The sequence below is a fragment of the Nicotiana attenuata genome, chromosome 1, assembly GCF_001879085.1.
Source record: "Nicotiana attenuata strain UT chromosome 1, NIATTr2, whole genome shotgun sequence".
Taxonomy (NCBI): domain Eukaryota; kingdom Viridiplantae; phylum Streptophyta; class Magnoliopsida; order Solanales; family Solanaceae; genus Nicotiana; species Nicotiana attenuata.
The window spans coordinates 12,931,243-12,951,336 of NC_031989.1; the positions used below are offsets into that span (position 1 = coordinate 12,931,243).

The following is a 20,094-nucleotide window of genomic DNA, read 5'->3' on the forward strand; positions in this document are numbered from 1 at the left end:
CAAGAGCGAATCCAGCGTAGCTATATAGCCACTCTTAAAATAATAGTCAAAAAAAAATATTTTTTATATATACAAAAATATACAAATTTTATACACGTCTTCGACTACGGTACCTAAATAGTTTCTGGCGCTAATAAGTTCGAACCCATAGAACCTTGGAGGGCAGCACACTACTACGTAAACCTTTTCTCAGCTTGCAATTTCAGTATTTAAAGGAGTGACTGAAGGATATTTTCACAATAGATCAGTTCAATATAGTTGAAGCCATTGTTTTTGGTCATTGATAAATCCGCAAACCTAGAAGACAACCAAGACATACAAGCATTGAAAATTCATCAGAAATTAGAACAAGAATAACTGAATTATCACACTAGTTGCTGGAAAAATATTCCTTGCCTTCAACATACAGATATTGTCACACAAAATCGTCACACCCACTAAGGCATGACAGACAACGGGAGGAAACTTTATTACAAGTCAGTATAAATTTAAAAAATTAATAAAAGGAAAATAAAAATTGTCTGACCTCCCAAAAGTCAGTTTCTAAAAGTTACAAGTGTATTAATAACACATTAAAGCTAAGCCGAACTTTCCACCTCTCTATTTTTGTAAACAGCAATTATCTTGTCTGCAGTTTGTAGACTTTTCCTGGCAGAAAGAGCTCATCTAAATTAGTACAAGAAAGTTCCGTTCACCGTTTCCCAGCGGCTTTTCTAGCAGAGGGAGCAGAATCCTCATCATCTGACTCAACATCTCCGTATTCCCACATTCCAAGTCTTTTATCTTTTGCTTCTTTTTGGTATTTTTCCAATTCATCCATAGCCAGTTGTCTATCCTTTGGCTCAAATCTCCTCCTTTTCTCCAACCTAGCAAGTCCTTCCTGATATTTGAACAGCTCATTGTCAGTAAACAAGTACTCCATGCTGTAACCCCAGACAAACACAGACTATTTAGAGGGCCAAAGAAAGTGATTGAAATGAGGACCATATGTTTCTATTGATAGATCTCCTAGTTTACATCAATTATTATCACAGGAATGGTAGTCAAACATTGAATGCACGTGACATACTTCATAACAAGTCTCAGCAACAAAACTCTTTGAGGCACCCATGGGTGTAGCATAGTGATCAATGAAGTGGGAGGACATCACGAGGTCTTAGGTTCAAATCCTAGTGGAGGCAAAAAATACTACATAATTTCTTCCCATCTGCCTATGCCTTAGTGGCCAGAGTTACCCCGTACCTGTTTTGGTGGGAGGTAACGGGTGCCTGGAGGATAGCCGAGGTGCGCGCAAGCTAGCCCGAACACTACCATCGTAAGGAAAAAAAAAGAAATAATATTCTTTGAAACTCAAATCAGTCATCCTTCACAATAATATGGTTCTACCAAATGAAACTTAATTTTTTGTGAGTTGGAGCTCGGGTAACTTTAATTTTTTGTGAGTTGGTGCTTGAGTGGGGTTCTTTTTGGGGTTTGGGGGGGGGAGGGGGGGGGCGCAAACATTCAATAATTTCCAAGGAAGAGGAGGGTTAAGTATTTCAAACCTTTAACAAAGTAGCATTTACACTGACATCAGTTTCTGGATCAACCAAAGTCACCAAAAAGATTGTCCCGGTTCCTTGACCTTTAACTTTTCCACCTGAAGTGTCTCTTTCCTCTATTATGGCCTTAAATTCTTTAGGGGCACTTAATACAAGCTCGCTTAGACGATAAGCAACCTCTTGGCCATAATCATCTTCCAGGCCAGGAACTTTAAGATATGCAAGACTGCACAGCTGAGCAAGACCAGGAGTAGAGGACACAGAAGCATCAAGGGGTCGCAACTGACTGTAAGGAACCACTTCTTGGTTTCCGTAGTCGATGTAGAAAACTTCAAACCTGTCTTGAGAAGACTGTACAGCACCTCGAGGAGCATTTACAATCTACCCATATTTTAAAGTACAAAATTAGAAAGAGGAATAAAGAATGACAAGCAAGAGGTATAAGTATGACAAGCAAGAAGAATAAAACATGAAATCACCTCTGTAACTCAGAGAAATAAAGTGATATTTCCAAACCAACAGAGAGAAATAACCCAACCATCATGAATATGTGTATATATATATACTAAAATATACATATATGATATATGTCTCTCTCTCTCTCTCTCTCTCCACCGGGCATGCTCTCAAACTTGACACCACTACGATATAACATGCAATAGATGTCTCTGCTATAGTATTTGGAGCTTTCCTACGCCATAATATTGCTTTCTATAGACATGTTAGAATATGCAAAGCTAGGTCCTACGAGTGAACAGCTGCTACCTATTCAAATCAAAGCATAACAAAAAGAGATCACTGACCTACGAACCTTCACGTTGGAAAACTACATGTATCAAAATATAATACAAGAAAGAGGATGGTTGGAATTTCACCATTGCTCGGTTCCATGAATTATCTGCACTGAATTGAGCAAGAACAAGATCTCCTTTCTTTGGATTGAAGGAACCAATTACAGGAGCTTCCTGAAGGTTGAGAGAAGCAAGCTGCCTCTGAAGGGTGGCGACTTTCTGGTCTGTGACCGACTGAACATAAAATTTTCCCCCTCCCGAAACTTCAGTGACCGTGACCTGAGAATATAAATGAATAACATTACGGAAGGCCATGTAATCAAAACACAAACTGCATACACCTTCAACTCAACAGCAGTAACTTATGTCCAAATAATTGAGAAGCACCATATGTAACTACATTACCTTCACCTCTTCTTTTTGACGTCTTTCAGCAACAGCGCCATTTGAAACGACCTCTCCCTCGACATAATTCTCCCATATCTGCACTTCTGCAAGTTAATATTACAAGAATGTGGGACTAATAAGTGTGATATATACCGTCTAAGTCACTTACCTTCAGTTTCTGCCTTTTGGCAGCCTGTTCAGCTTGCATGAGGAGGTGAGCATCCTGCAATCTATCAGCACCAAAGGAAGTTTGCATTCTAGCCAATCCAGCTTCTAATAGTATCACTGCCACATTGGATCTCGACTCCCATAATGTGCCCAAGAAAGTCCCAGTTCTATCAACTGTTTCTACCTCAATCTGAGCGAAGAAAATGTAGGAAACGCGAAACAAGAGAAAATTTAAAGGCAACTAGTTATATGATAAGAAAATGGACCCCAGGCCTAACTCAACTCCAAAATTTAGCTCATGAGGTAACGATTGTCAAGATCACACAAGGAGAACAACTCATACTCTCAACCAATATGGGATACTAATATCCCCCACCCCTCACCCCCCAAGAAAAAACACCGAGAACTAGATATTTGGAGCATGGATAACATAACATGGAGGTATAACATAGGGTAAACTAAACAGGGATGGGCTTGGTTTTGATACCAAGTTAAGAAAGAGGACCTTAGGCCTAACTGATCCCTGAAAGCTAGCTCATGAAGTGAGAATTACCCAAGAGCATATAAGGAAACACAGCACATACCCTCACCAATGCGGGATCCTTAACTTTATAAATCTACGAGGAAAAATTACCTCAACGTCCCTTTGCATTATTTTTCGCCTCATTAAAGCAATAGCTTCATTGGAGTAAGGCTCATCTCGACCAGGGCATCTCACGCCTGACAAGGAGAAAGCAATACTGCAAGTCTCCTTGGGAATGAACAGCTTATATCGATGACCACTTAGGACGTACTCCACAACAGCAGGCATCCTTCTGTTGCGCTGCAGGAAAGGCAAGAAATCCTTGGATTTCTTTGCAGAGGCCTGAAGGACATTAAAAAGAAATATTAGATGTTTACCATGGTCACTGCATAAAGAGAGAACCAGATCATATGACAAGGATACTAACCGTTAGTAGGTCTGTTACGTGCATCACTGGAGGCTCCTTGGGCGAATGCATACCCTTTTTCCCAGAAATAGCACGCGATTCAGCAGCCAGAAGGGCATCATAATAGTTTGATCGTTCTTCGAAGTCACGATGTCTAACTACCGTTGCAAAGCCACGGCCAACCAAAAGCTCAGCAACATTCACACCAGCCTGCTGACTGCCTGCAGCAGATGGAGCAGGTGACACATCCTCCCCATCCTTGGACGCAAGGAAAACAGTACCAAAATCCATGATCCTTGAATCTGCACTAGCAGAGGGAACAGGTCCATCTGCCATGCTGACCTTCCGGGAGTACTCCATTGAAACATGCACCTAAAAGGAGCTAAGATAAGTAAATCCTCCCCATTCTGATTCTATCCTAGGAGAATAGGAAAGAGATATTAAAAAATAAAGCCATACCTGTCTTCCAATAAGGCGATTTCTTAAAAATTCCTTTGCTTCACGAGCATAGGGAGCAGGTTTTTCATCTCGACGAGGATTCCCCAATTTAGGTGTTCTAATACTTGAAAGATTGACTCTTCGCTCAGCTGATGGATCTCCAAATGACACAGAATCATCAGCTACAATAATGCAATCACCGCTTACAACCTCAACCACCTACAGAAAGCCAAGCAGATACATATGACCTTCAAAAGTAGAAAGATAAATGACCATTTACATGACCATCTGATAATATCTACCTTTCCTGAAAAATTCTGGTCATGAATAGCCTTGGAATTTGTTGCTGGGGGTACATAGTTTGTCCAGATCCTCAAGCGAGTCTTCTTAGCCTGCAGCTCTGCATTTTTCAAACGCCTCTTGGCATCATCCTCAAGCATGTTTGCACTCCATTCAACATATTTAGCAAAACCCTTTGATGAGAGACGAGCAAGGTGTCAACTTTAATTTTGAGAGTGCCTTATAAGTTCTAGAGCCACAAAATTTTATCTTTTTTCTCTCCTAGAGAACTACTAGTAGACAATCAATATTAGTTAAGGAAGTGAAACAGCATAAATGACTCGAACCAAGTCTTTTTTTCTTTTCTCAACAAAACCAAGTCTGTACAATACCTTGTGCAAAGAGATTCACATGACAATAAGAAAGAAACAGTTAACACATATCATTGCATGAAAATCTCTTCGTCAGTGCCAGGAAGAAACCAAGATATTAGAAGAATGGTGATTGACACTTCACCATTGTTTTAAGAGTTCATTCCTAATGCTCATGCATTGCAAGATAAAAGTTTCCAATTTCAGAAAGAATATGCGTCAAAATATGGCACATACTTCAAACTAATGCAAACTTATCTGATCAAAAGGTAGATGTGGAATAACTACCTATCTAAAAATGTTAATACTGAAAGACAAAATTGATCAAAATACAGAAAGGAGACTATATATGATGAACACCAAGTCATAATTACGTAGAAATCATCACTCTTACTGTTATAGAACCAACAGAAAACTAGGGATATGCGTCTAAGCAATAAATATAAGATACCCAAATCTCCTCTTGAGCATATAAAATCAATCAAAATATCATCAAATGGAGAACCAACAAGACAAGGACACCTGAGCTATAAAATTCTCCCATTCCTTGGAGAAGAGTTGAATACCAACTGGTGAAAAAAAAGAAAAAAAGCCATTTACAGAAACTCGCTAAAAGCTTGTATTTCCGCGTAGAAGAACAGGTAAAAGCAAATGTATCAGAAGAAAAATAACAGCACCACTGCAGGAGAAAAAAAGGCTGTTGAATCATCATGGTAAAAAGAAGATAGTGCCCAATATTAGTATGCGCACATATACACACGCGCACAAAAAAATAAAAAATAAAAACTCTTGTACTCTGAGTCTATGACATAGTAAGTGCAATAATGTTTATAACATACATTTTCAACAAGCTCCAATCCCAGGTCCTTTGCTGATTCTCCATCAGGATAATACACTGAGCCAATCAGATTGCTATATTTGTCAACACCCTCAAGGACAATTCGGACCTGTAAGTTAAACCGTCTTAGAAGAGAGCAACCTTGAATACACAAGCCAAAATTTAACGGTAATAACTTGAATCTCACATCTCTGCTTAATACGCGGGTTTCAGTAAAATGCTTTGCTTCTCTGCCATATGGATCAGGGGCAACTTCTGCTATAGATGCTTTTGAAGCTGCAAGTCTCTGAGCTGATGTCAGTGCACGGGGTTCACTTGATGATTCTCCATTTGGTTCATCAGAGGTAATATCATTGTTAACAACAGTTTCTGCTGCAACTCTTCTTCCCATTGTTGGTGCCTATTCACAGAAGTAAAAAGTAAACCGAAGAGCTAAATGGATGATAAACCTCATCAAAGGAAAACATAAATTTCTGCTGTATCAACCTGTATTCCCGCAACGAAAACTTGGACGAATTGAAAGTCTGGAAGCAAGTATACTCGTAGTGTACTTCCATCACGAACCTGCTCCACAATTGCTTCCATAGGCTTACCTTTATTTGAAGCCAAAAGACCCATCGCATCTAAGTTACTAGGATCACCCATGGCAGAGGGAGGAAGATTCCTGATCGATGCCTCAGAAGCACCAGGTGCCTGAAACCAGCAGTGAGCCAGATTTAAATATACAAGAAAATGGTATCTAGGTGGACTTAACATAAGAATGCGATTCAACGGAAAAAGATAAAATGAAGTATACCTAGAGAGAAGCAAATCAATAACTCATACCAAGCTCCATGAATTCATAATATGAGAAACAAAATGAAATCACAAACAAGCTATGGCAGAGATTCACCAGCCAGTATCAGCCAGAATGACAGGAGCACAAGTGGTGTTCACCCACAAGGTTACAACTTATGCGGGTCAAGACTCAAGACGGTCACTAAAAACTTGCTTTCATGGTGGCATATTCTACTTAGCAACAATAACAAGTCAGAACATATAAAACAAATATATTCCGGAGGGGAAGACCCCACTATTTCATCAAAGATCCTCAAAAGCTAACACCAAAGCTCAGTATACGGTGGATTAGAGTGAGTTACTGATACTGTACAGAGCTTACATGTTGCCAAATTTAAAGTGCAGACAGAAACAGACCACAAAATGGAAGCCATTCTACATACTCCAAATCTCATCATGAAAAAGAAAGCCTAAAAACACATCTGCCTGACTAGAAAAGCAAAAGAGACACAAGACTTATCAAAGAAAAAAGGCGTATTATACGTGTTGTCCACCAAGAAAGAAGTAAAGGACAACCTCCAGTGCTCAGCCACATCACACCCCATCCCCCTCCTCCAAAGAAAAAATAAAGTTTTGCCAGAAACTTTGTGAAGGTAGCAGCATTTGTCCAATGGTTTAACAGAATTCAAAGAGAATGAGAATATAAAACGAACAGACCCTGCTCCAACGGCCTAGACCTTGTTGCTTTGCTTGGTCTTCAAGATCAAGCAGGACTTGTAAACTCGAGCTAACTTCACCTTTCTGTTGACCATCCCTAATCTGAATCCACCGAAATTAGTTCGTGCATGAGCTTTAGATTCTAATATAAAGAAGATACATTAGAAACGAAAATAAAAGGCAATGCAACCTTGGCCCAGCCTGCAGCAACAACCAGCATGGCAACATTCTTGTCACCGAGAAAAACAGAGCCAAATTCTCGCCCTATAGCTGGCACAGTGTACTCCACTCTGAATGTGACTTCCTGCATATGGAACCAAATGTAATTAGTCTTATGAAAAAAGAAAATAAAAGAAATTAAAGCTAGTATATTAACTGAAAAACACCTTTCCAATACAAAGCTTCCTTAAAAACTCTTTGCTCTCCCATGCAAATGGCTCATCCACCCCACCACGACGGGCCTACAATTGAGAATACAGAATGAGCAATGAAAGCAGAAAAGAGTGATAGAAATAAGTATTACAATGAAGATATGGTACAACAAAGAATGAAGAATGTAATACCAATCGTGGAGCACTTAGATGCGCTAAATTTATTGTTTTTTCAGGGGGAATTTCAGCCTTGGAGCTCCCCATTATCACCAAAGTGTCTCCAGAGGGAATGGCTTTCACTCTTCCCTTCAACCATCTTATGGTTTCAGCTGGAGCTGCCATTACAACTGCTACACGCCTGCAGCAACACTCATGTGATGAAGCATAACTGTGAGTACATAAAATCTTTTTCTTTTTCTTTCTCTTTTTTGTTTTTGTTATTAAGTCAAAATTGTTGGAAATCATACTGTTGAAGCATAACTGTGAGTACATAAAATCTTTTTCTTTTTCTTTCTCTTTTTTGTTTTTGTTATTAAGTCAAAATTGTTGGAAATCATAATGTTGAAAGTTGAAACCAAAAAAAGCCTTTTCCTCTTCAACATACATGCACTCACAAAACAAGTAAAAATCATGTGTGCTTTTGCAAAGAAAATGCTGAAATGGGCGTTACACATTCAAAGAAACATCTTTTCCTTTTGGCACAAAAAGCTCAAACCTTTGCAGGAGGAATACCGAGTAAATACTGAAAATTGGTAGAAAAGTGGGATAGAGGAAATAAGAAAAAAGATATTTAGTTATAGATCTCCGCAAAAAATCCTCAAGCAAAATATGTTCGCAATTAGTAAATAGACAAATAACCCAAAAAAAAGGACTTAAAGAGGCACTTAGTAGTAGCGATTAATGCATATCCCAAGCCCAAGACATTGTAAAAGCAGACAATACTCATTAAGAATTTGCAGATAAATGCAAAATATTCACATTAAACAAAATCTTAGGGAAACACAGATAAACATATTCAGAAAATAGGAATGCATAGCACACTACATGCAAACATGAGCATACTTTCTTGCTGTAATTGCCGGGAGGGGCGAAAACTGACCTATGTTTAGGAGTGAGGTACACTAGCACCCCTATGATCTGAAAGAACTGTGTATATTTATGGTTACATTTCATTAAAAAGTGGCTATATAGACTACTTGACATACCCTCATTCACAATAGATATAGGAGTGCCCATGTTGCAAAAATGTGGCTAATGACCGCCGTACGCCTCCTTCTGGCATCTACTGTGTATTCTTTCTTTGCCCGGGCTTCAGCTCTTCCTTTGTTTTCTCTCAATTTTTTTTTCTTTATCTTTGCTATTCTCTCTCTGAAGGAGAGTCGTGGAGCAACGGTAAAGTTGTCTCTACGTGACTTATAGGTCATGGGTTCGAGCCTTGGAATTAGCCATTGCCGCTTGTGTCGGTAGGCTGCCTACATCACACTACATTGGGATGGTGCACTTCCCTGGACCCACTGCATCAACACTGGACGTCGTGCATCGGGCAACCCTTTTTTAGCTATTTTATTTGTCGGGTCTTAATCTTTTTCTTTCCTTTTCTCCAATTTTCCTTTTTCTTTGCCTTTGTTGTGCTTTGTTTTTTCCTTTCTTTTTTTCTTTATTCTTCTTTTTTCCGTTGACAATAATAGACAAAAATAAAACTCGAAACATTTTAAATCCTTAAATCGAAGCACTATCGCTTAACCAAATCCGAGCTTTCTCTTCCAAGTTCGCAAAGCTTCGATTCTCTTTCGGAACTCTAAACTGAGAATAAACTTAAATGTCTATTTCTTTTGTTTATTAGATTTGAATTTAGAAAATTTGAGATTATAAATGGTGTTAATTCGTTGTAGAACTTTTTGATGTTTAAATTTTGATGAGAATGATTTATGCGTCAATTCTCTCAGTTTTATCCGTTAGAATTTTTGGTTTTCCTATTCTACATATACATGATATAATTTATTTTGCTTGAATTTGATCTTCTTTTTATTCATAGAATCATAATCATTTGCATAGATGGCATTTTAAAATTAAGATAGGGCACTAGTTATGCGAATATTATGTCCTCATTCTGCTGCTTTTCAATTAATTGTTCAAGATATTGTCGATTGAATCCAGCACTTAAGTTAAGCTAAAAATATGTATACACTTCTTTTAGTTTGTTGATTATGTTTAATTTATGGTAAAATTTTCTAAACTACATAATTGTGTCTAGTAAACTTCATTAATTTAGTGGTAAGGCGCACGCTTTATTTTGCAACAAACAACAATTTCAGCTTGAGGCTTGGATTTCTGAATTGAACAATTATTGAGTTTTATGTATGCCTTGACTATGCATTATGAAACTTAAAATTGATAACTGTGTGAAGGAAAATATGGATTTAAACTGAATCATCGAATCAGACCTAACCAATACACGCTCTACTCATACTCTATAACAATGTGACGTGTACATCAAAAGCAATGTGGCATCTGACGCCTTCAAATCCTGGATTGTCTCTGATTGCCGGACTGGAAAAAGTAATTGCCAGTCTGGATAGATTCCAATACAGCACAAATACAAGCGCGCGCACACACACACACACACAAAGTGAGATTCCATGGAATCTTCAAATCTACAGTTATGCAAGAAAACCAACAAATGCATGTATACTAATTACTAAACAATAAAACGCACATAATAATACGGAGATCTACAAATGCATGGATCACTATAATTACAAAAAAAAAAAGGTTAAAAATAAAAGCAGCTCAATTCAATTGATAAGCGCATGCAAAAGCACAGAAAATTACGATACCTGAATGATCAAGCTGAATGGATCGACCGGAAGCGGAGAAAGGGAAGAGAAGTTTATCGATCTTATAGAAAATTGCTTACAAAATCATGAAAATTCCGATTTTTTTAATGAGAAAAATTCTAATTGTATACTGAGCGAGAGTGCAGAGGCAGTAACCGGAGGCTGACGGCGGATCCGATCAGAGAGAATGAATATACATAAGTATCGTGATGTATGTGTGATGTTTATATCCGAATTGGGGTAGGGGGTAAAAGAGGGGAACTGGGGTGTAAAATACACCTCCTTATTTAGTAAAATTACCTTCATTGCCATGGTAGTTTGGCCGTTATTGGCAGTAAAGGTCCAAAATTAATACACCTCCATTTTGTTAAAAAAATCACTAAAAATTTCATGGTGATTGAGAAAATATAATTTGTTTCTGCTGTCACAAGAGTCTGTTGCATTTCTGCAAGAACCTGTTTTTACTGTTAATTTGTAATCTTCTGATTATATTGCAACAACTTAGGTGAATAAATTTTTTCCCGCGTTATTTTTAGGTACTAATGAGAAAGGTAAAATTGCACCCCCATTTCTTTTGTAAAATTGCTTTAAATATCATAGTAGTTGTTCGGGTAAGGGCAGTAAAGGAATAAAATACATCTCCATTTCGGTTAAATTACTTTAAATGCCAAATAGGCTTTTGTGATTTGGTTGAGCTGAAAACTGACTGTACTTGGACTTGATAAGGACGGGAAGATTTGCCGTATTTATGACGAAAACAAAACGCCACGTAGTAAAAATCAACCAATGAACACATGACATGTCAGAAAGAGAGAGGTACTTTTGCCAAATCAGCAACATAGTATAGGCTGGAGTGTAAATTTAAATTTCACCTCAGCAGACAGCAGTAATTATTTTTACGCGATTTGTGCCTTTGTCTCATCCAAAGAGTAAGTTTTGAAAGGCGCAGTTACTATTTTTTGAAAGAAAAATAATTACTCCTTTAAATTTGTCCGCTTGCGTAAAAACAAGGACTGCAGTCAGATTTGCAGAAAATTTAGTTTCACAAATGTAGTAGTACTTACGTAATTATTACCAGCTCAGATCCAATTTATCTACTTATTTTTTTAACAGTTTAGTACACCTCTTAAAGGAAATATTTTAAAGTAGTTTTAATCACAAAATTATTAAATTAGAATATTATTTAATTATTTTTACTCCACTAATTTGAACTAATAGATAAATATGAAAAATACGAAATAAATTACTGGTTTTTTTAAACGCCAAAAATTAATAACGAATTCAATCGATCAGTAATTGCGAGTGAGATTTTATTTCAAAATAATCTTTTGGGTATTATGGGACATGTATAAAGGACATGAGAGTAAATTAAACATATATATATATATTGAGGCTCGTAAGGAGTTTAGCCTTTCGACTTGACGTGTTTGCTTCCATGTTTTTTAACCAAATATTATAAGAGTATCCGTTATTATGATATCGACTTTAAAAAGAAAAAGAAATGAAGAATTTTAAGTGATTTTGATCAAAGTTGAAATAACAGAATAACATTTGAACTCTTTATCCAAATAGTACTATGACGTGTAATTAAATAGGATGGAATAATAAATATTGTAAAAGATGATCGTTTGTGACTGAAGTTCTTATATTAATTTTAAATTCCCCAATTTCATCAAGTTTTAGTTAGTTGAAATACAATTTGACTTAAAATTCACTCCATTAACTCAAAGCTTTTTTTTCCACTTTATAATTTGACTTAATATTCACTCCATTACGTTGAGTTTTATAAAATCATGCATATTATGAAGATTTGATCAATTATAGCTATTCGTAACTATTTTCTCACTTAACATTGTCGCCATGTTTTTTTATGTGGCAAAGCCGCCAAAGGATGGAAAAAGGAAAAGAATTTAATCACACTCATATTTACGCAATATTATATTAGTTTATCATAATCAAGTGATTTTAGACTAGAATTTGTATTAATTATAATTAAATGCAAAAATGTTTAAAAAATATATAATATGTATTTATTGGATCGGTATAAATCATACGATGTATTTCTTTTCCAGTATTTGCTTCAGTGTTATTTTAAGCCAATGGATCTTCCACTAGTTGCTTCAATTATTTTATGCTCCAAATGTTTCAGAATTTTGAATTTAGTTTATGTTCCTTACTTTGTTACTCTCTTTCTTCTTTCTTTCTTTTTTCTGGATTTGTTAAAAGAACATGCATATGCTATCTTGATATATACTCCACAATCAATAATGGATTACCTCTTTTATTCAAATTCGTAAGTTAGAAAAATATCCATGATGCAAGACTATTAGTCACTATTCACAATAGTAAAGTACTATTCATAAATAGTGAAGTACTATTTACTAATAGTAAATACTATTTACAAATAGTAAGGCACTATTCACATTTTTCTTTTTCTTTTTTTGTGTGCAAAATGATGTCGGAAGAAGGAAAAGTGAAGATAGACAAGTTCAATGGCAAATATTTTGGATTCTGAAAAATGCAAATAGAGGATTATTTCTACCAGAAAAAATTACACTTACCTCTGACCGGGGTAAAACTAGAGAATATGGCCAAAGCGGATTGGGATCTATTAGATCGCCAAGCTCTTGGTGTGATCCGTTTGACGTTACCACAAAATGTGACGTTTAATATCATAACGAGAAGACCACTTCAGGCCTGATGAAGGCGTTATCAAATATGTACGAGAAGCCATCTGCTTCAAATAAAGTCTATTTGATGCGGCGATTATTCAACGTAAAGATGACAGAAGGTGGATCTGTTACGGAATATATCAATGAGTTTAATGTAATATTAACTTAGTTGAATTCTGTTAATATAATATTCGATGACGAAGTCAGGGCGTTGATTCTACTATCATCTCTACCGGAGAGTTGGTCTGCAACAGTAACTATAGTTAGCAGTTCATCGGGAAGTACCAAACTCAAATTTGATGATATTAGAGACTTGGTTCTAAGCAAAGATATTCGTCGGAGAGAATCAAGTGATTCCCCGGGATCTGCTTTTAATACCGAAAGCAGGGGGAGAAGCAGTCAAAAAGGACAAAGTCATGATCGTGGCAGATCAAAGTCAAGGAGAAGAGGGCAATCCAAAAATCGCAAGGACATTACTTGTTGGAATTGCGATAAAAAGGATCTCTACAGTAGTCAATGTAGAGAGCCAAAGAAGAAGAAGAACGACCAATACAAGGATGATAATTCAGCAAATGCAATTGCTGAATAAGTTGGCGATGCACTAATTTGTTGTACAGACAGTCCAGTCGAATCTTAGATTCTGGACTCAGGTGCATCATTTCACTCTATCTCATGCAAAAAATTATTGCATAATTATATTGTTGGAAAATTCGGAAAGGTTTATCTAGTAGACGACGAACCTTTGGATATTTTCGGAAAAGGTGAAGTTCATATAAAGACTTCACAAAGGATGCTACGAAAATTACAAAAATGTCCGACATGTTCCTGGCCTCAAGAAAAATCTAATATCTATGGGTCAGATTGATAGTAAAGGATACACAACAGTATTCGGTAATGGATCATAGAAGATAACTAAAGGAAATTTGGTTGTGGCACGAGCTTTCAAGAAGAGAACAGTGTATGCAACCGCAATGCAGAGAGATACTATAGCAGTAGTTGACCATGGTCGTGACACAACATTGTGGCACTAGAGGCTTGGGCATATGAGTGAGAAGGGAATGAAGCTATTGGCATCCAAAGAAAAGTTGTCAAACCTAAAGCATATTGAATTAGGTTTGTGCGAAGATTGCATTTACGGGAAACAAAAGAGAGTTAGTTTCTCAAAGGTAGGAAGGACGCCAAAGAAAGAGAAGCTGGAACTAGTGCATACGGATGTGTGGGGACCAGCTCCTGTAACTTCTCTAGGAGGCTCACGCTATTATGTCAACTTCATTGATGATTCCACGGGAAAGGTATGGGTTTATTTTCTGAAAAATAAATCTTATGTGTTTGTTACTTTTAAAAGATGGAAAGCTGAAGTTGAAAATTAGACAAGCCTAAAGTTAAAATGTCTAAAGTTTGACAATGGAGGAGAGTATGATAGTCAAGAGTTTAAAGCATTCTATTCTGAGAATGGGATCAGAATGATCAAGACAGTTCCTGGAACACCGGAACAAAATGGCGTTGCTGAGAGGATGAACAGAACCATGAATGAATGAGCCAGAAGTATGAGAATACATTCTGGGTTACCGAAGTATTTTTGGGTTGAGGCTGTTAACACGAAAACTTACCTCATAAACAGGGGACCCTTTGTACCACTGAATTTTAAAATTCCTGAGGAGGTATGGACAGGAAAGGAGATAACTCTCTCATATCTAAAATTTTTTGGTTGTGTTGCTTATGTGGATGTAAACATTAATGATAGATATAAGCTTGATCCTAAAGCCAAGAAATATTTCTTGATTGGCTATGGTGATTATAATTTTGGTTATCGATTTTGGGATGATTAGAATAAAAAGATCCTAAGACACAGGAATGTCACATTGAATGAAAATGTGATGTACAAGGACAAGACTGAAGTAGAACCAACCAGCACCAGCAGACAGACATCTGAAACAGTTGAGTTAGAAGAAATCTCAGAAAATGAAGTGGCTAGAGAGACTACAAGTGGATTTGAAATTGAAGATGCCGAACCAGAAGCTGAATCTGGATCAGAATCAGAACCAGAACCAGAGATAGAATCAGATGGATAACCAGATCTGGAGTCAGGACTTGAATCAAATTCGGGATCAGTTAATCCTGAAACTATATTAAGGAAATCTAAAAGAGTCACGAATGCTCCAGATAGGTTAACTCTCTTTCTCTCTCTCTCTCTCTCTCTCTCTCTCTCTCTCTCTCTCTCTCTCTCTCTCTCTCTCTCTCTGTCTCCACTATTTACTTCTGAATGATGCTGGAGAACTAGAGCATTTTGTTGAAGCAATGCAGGTGATAAACTCTGATAAGTGGAAGCTAGCCAAGAAAAAAGGAATGAATTCTCTTCAAAAGAATAAAATATGGATACTTACAGAGTTACCAAAAGGAAAGAAAACATTGCAAAATAAGTGGGTGTACAGGGTTAAGGAAGATCATGATGATAAGAAGAGATACAAAGCACGGTTAGTAGTAAAAGGCTTTCAGCAGAAGGAAAGGATTGACTACACCGAGATCTTCTCTCCTGTAGTCAAATTAACTACTATCAGGTTGGTACTAAGTATCGTAGCTGCAGAAAATTTGCATTTGGAGCAGTTAGATGTTAAAATTACTTGCTTGCATGGTGACCTTGAAGAAGACATATGCATGAAGCAACCTGAAGGTTTTTAAGTTTCTGGTAAAGAAACCTTGTGTATAAGTTGAAGAAGAGTTTGTACGGTTTGAAACAAGCTCCCCGGAAATGGTACAAGAAATTTGATGGATTCATGCATAACAATAGTTTCACACGATGTGAGATGGACTATTGCTGTTATATCAAAAATCTTGATAAATCCTATATCATTTTACTGTTGTACGTTGATGATATGCTAATTGCAGGATATAGCACAAATGAGATCAACAGGGTTAAGCAGCAACTAGCGGAGGAGTTTGAAATGAAAGACTTAGGACCAGCTAAGCAAATGCTTGGGATGAGGATTAGCAGAAACAGGTTTGAAGGAACCTTAAAATTATTTAAAGAAAAGTACATACAGAAGGTACTAAGCAGGTTCAGTTTTCATGATGCAAAGACCAGAATCACTCCACTCGGAAGCCATCTTAATCTATCGAAGGACCAATCACCTAATACAGATGAAGAAAGGAAGTACATGTCCAAAGTTCAATATGCTTCAGCAGTAGGAAGTTTGATGTATCACATGGTTTGCACTAGATCTGACATAGCCCATGCAGTTGAAGTTGTCAGTAAATACATGTTAGATCCAGGAAATTAGGAGCACTGGGAAGGTGTAAAATGGATATTGTGATATCTCAAATGAACCTCAGGTATGGCACTTTGTTTTAAAATGAGCAATATTATCTTACAAGCTTTTGCTGAAGCAAATTTAGGCGGCGATCTGGATAGTCAAAAAAGTACCACAAGCGACGTGTTCACCTTGGGTGAGACTGCTAATAGCTGGATGTCCAGACTCCGGAAAAGTGTTGCTCTATCTACCACTGAAGCAGAGTACATGGCAATCTCAGAAGCTGGAAAAGAGATGATTTGGCTCAAGAATTTTCTTAAAGAGCTAGGTAAAGAGCAGGACAATTGTGAGCTTTTCACCGATAGCCGGGGTGCAATTCATCTTGCCAAAAAATCCAGTATTTTATGCAAGATCAAAGCACATCCAGTTGAGGTATCATCATATCCGAAAGTTGATAAGTGAATGAACTCTTTCCCTGCAAAAGATACCAGGATCAAAGAACTCGTCAGATATGTTGACCAAAGTTGTCGGTGTTGACAAACTAAGGCTGTGCACTGCCTCAATTAGCCTTCAAGACTAATAGTGTGAAGGCGCCATTAGAGAATAGCAATTTTTTTTTTAAATTTCTTTGTACATAGGTTTGAGAGGGAGATTGATGGGAGCAAACCTTGCTATTGTTTGTAAAAGAAAGAAAAGAGAGAAGACAAAACAAAAGTGGAAAATTCAAAGAAAGAGAAGAAAAAGATATGTGAAAAAGACAATGAAAGAAAGGTCGGCAGAATGGAAAAGACTGCAAAATGTGTATGCATTAAATTTGTTTACAATTGCGGTGCCGCCCTGCCGTATGTTCACATCTTGCTGAAGATTTCAGCTGATTCCTCTGCCTATAAATAGGCATTCCCTTCTTCAGTTGAAATCATCCCTCACAATATTCTTCTTTCTCTCTCAACATCGATAAAGAGTTATTCTTTGTGTGGCCGTGAAGTAGGCAAAAATTGCCGAACCACGTAAATCTTGTCTTGTCTTGCGAGTTTTTATTATTTTTCTCTTGAATTTACCACATCTTTCATTTAATTCGACACGCTTCCCAACGGTGTTCAACAATACTTTTAAGTTTCAATAGTTCTTTACTTCTATTGCTCTGTAAAATCTTATCTAAGATCAACAATATCACAAGAAAGATTAAATGAGTTGGTTATATTATCAGTTGAACGTGAATTATTAGAGAAAATTGATTATAAAAAATTATTAACAACTTTATATATCAAAAAGTTAGTAGAATAGACTTCAAAATAAAACATATCTTATAACTTTATTTTAAAAATTTAGGCCTCATATTAAACTATGTCTTTAGGCCCCGTATGTGCTTGAACCGCCCCTGCATTTGAGTTTCTAATCACCCTTAATCACATAAGTTGCATGTTTCATCTGCAATCTGGTAAGCCTCTCCTTAGTTAGTAACCTGCCTTGGTTAGCTAACCAGATAATAAATCTTTGTTTTGGCTGCAATATTATGGTCCATATTAGACTGGCCTCTTGTGATCTTACATGTACCCCTAATAGAGCATTGTAACTTTATCACTGAATATGCACCATTTGAAGTGAGTTGATTACTCCCCATCCTGATATCACTCAGCCATGAAGACCTTGAGCGAATTCAGCTTCTTTTAATACCAGCTATAATAAATCAGTGGTTTGTGACTCCAAATATCATTCTTCTTTTATTAAAAAAAATTAAATTATATTATGAAACAATAAAAGAAGAAGAGCAGTATTGTAGAGAAAGAGAGAGAGAGGGAATTCTTATTGATTTGGGATGAATTACAATGGAATAGAACCCTCTATTTATAGGGAGATGGTGACTTAGCCACCAAGTAATAAACCCTAGAATCTCTCTAAATATGGACATTCACCATAAATAGAATTCTATTTATAACACTCCCCCTGAATGTCTATTCACCAGATAATGTGCCTCGTTAAAACCTTAACTAAAAGAAAACCCAATGGGAAAAAATTCTAGAAAAGGAAAAAGAGTACACATGTTTAGAAATGCGCCTATTGGTTGCCTCGTTAAAAACCTTGCAAGGAAAACCCAGTGGGACAAAACCTTGTAAGGGAAAAAGAGTGCAACGCGCATTAACTCCCCCTGATGAGAGCATCAATTCACATCCTTGAGCCTTCGCATCCCGATCTTGTACACTAGCTTCTTGAAGGTTGACGTTGGTAGAGATTTTGTGAACAAATCAGCCATATTATCACTTGAACGAATCTGTTGCACATTAATATCACCATTCTTTTGAAGATCATGTGTGAAAAATAACTTTGGTGAAATGTGCTTTGTCCTATCTCCTTTTATGAATCCTCCCTTCAATTGAGCTATGCATGCTGCATTATCTTCATACAAAATCGTGGGTAGTTTGTCACATTTGAAACCACATTTGTCTCGAATAAGATGTATTATAGACCTCAACCACACACATTCTCGACTTGCTTCATGAATAGCAATTATCTCAGCATGATTAGATGAAGTAGCCATAATTGATTGCTTAGTCGATCGCCAAGATATGGCAGTGCCTCCACAGGTAAATACATAACCTGTTTGAGATCGAGCCTTGTGTGGATCGGATAAATATCCAGCATCGGCATAACCAACAAGATCAGGACTGCAATTGTTGCCATAAAATAATCCTATATCGGTAGTCCCTTTTAGATACCGCAATATGTGTTTGATTCCATTTCAATGTCTCCTTGTGGGAGCAGAGGTATATCTTGCTAAGACATTAACTGAAAAAGTTATGTCGGGCCTTGTTGTATTAACAAGATACATTAGTGCACCAATTGCACTAAGATATGGTACTTCAGGACCAAGTAGCTCTTCATTCTCTTCTTGAGGTCGGAATGGATCCTTATTCACATCAAGTGATCGAACAACCATCGGAGTACTTAATGGATGTGCTCCATCCATGTAAAACCGTTTCAATACCTTTTCTATGTAGGCAGATTGATGAACAAAAATTCCGTTTGCCAAATGTTCAATTTGCAAACCAAGACATAATTTTGTCTTTCCGAGATCTTTCATCTCGAATTCCTTCTTTAAATAATCAATTGCCTTTTGGAGTTCTATAGGAGTTCCAATAAGGTTTATGTCATCAACATATACGGCAAGTACAACAAATTCCGATGTTGTTTTCTTTATAAAAACACATGGGCAAATGGCATCATTTATATAGCCTTCCTTTAATAAATACTCACTAAGACGATTATACCACATTCGTCCTGATAGCTTTAGACCATACAAAGATCTTTGCAATTTGATTGAAAACATTTCCAGAGACTTTGAATTATGTGCATTTGGCATTTTAAATCCATCAGGAATTTTCATGTATATCTCATTATCAAGTGAGCCATAAAGGTAGGCGGTAACCACATCCATTAAATGCATGTCAAGCTTTTCCTGGACATCAAAACTAATGAGGTAACGGAAAGTTATAGCATCCATAACGGGTGAGTATGTCTCTTCATAATCGACACCAGGCCTTTGTGAAAATCCTTGTGCAACAAGGCGTGCCTTATATCTTTGTACCTCGTTTTTCTCATTTCTCTTGCGTACAAAGACCCATTTATAGCCAACAGGCTTAACACCATTAGGTGTTTGGACTATAGGCCCAAAAACTTCACGTTTTGCAAGCGAATTCAACTCTGATTGGATTGCTTCTTGCCATTTTGGCCA

The 20,094-nt window shown here is 37.0% G+C and overlaps 1 protein-coding gene across 1 annotated transcript; it reads right to left on the reverse strand.

The window, feature by feature from the left end:
* Positions 339–10,669, reverse strand: LOC109240880 (ribonuclease TUDOR 1-like). The gene is made up of 17 exons (XM_019407591.1): positions 10,445–10,669; positions 7,800–7,965; positions 7,623–7,697; positions 7,427–7,540; positions 7,237–7,338; positions 6,229–6,435; positions 5,930–6,142; positions 5,744–5,851; positions 4,557–4,727; positions 4,276–4,473; positions 3,838–4,188; positions 3,522–3,752; positions 2,889–3,077; positions 2,738–2,815; positions 2,417–2,611; positions 1,545–1,922; positions 339–880 (listed from the first exon to the last, which is right to left on the reverse strand). Exons 2-17 carry the CDS (start codon positions 7,947–7,949, stop codon positions 692–694), a joined length of 2,949 nt encoding a protein of 982 aa, XP_019263136.1. The 5' UTR covers positions 7,950–7,965; positions 10,445–10,669; the 3' UTR covers positions 339–691.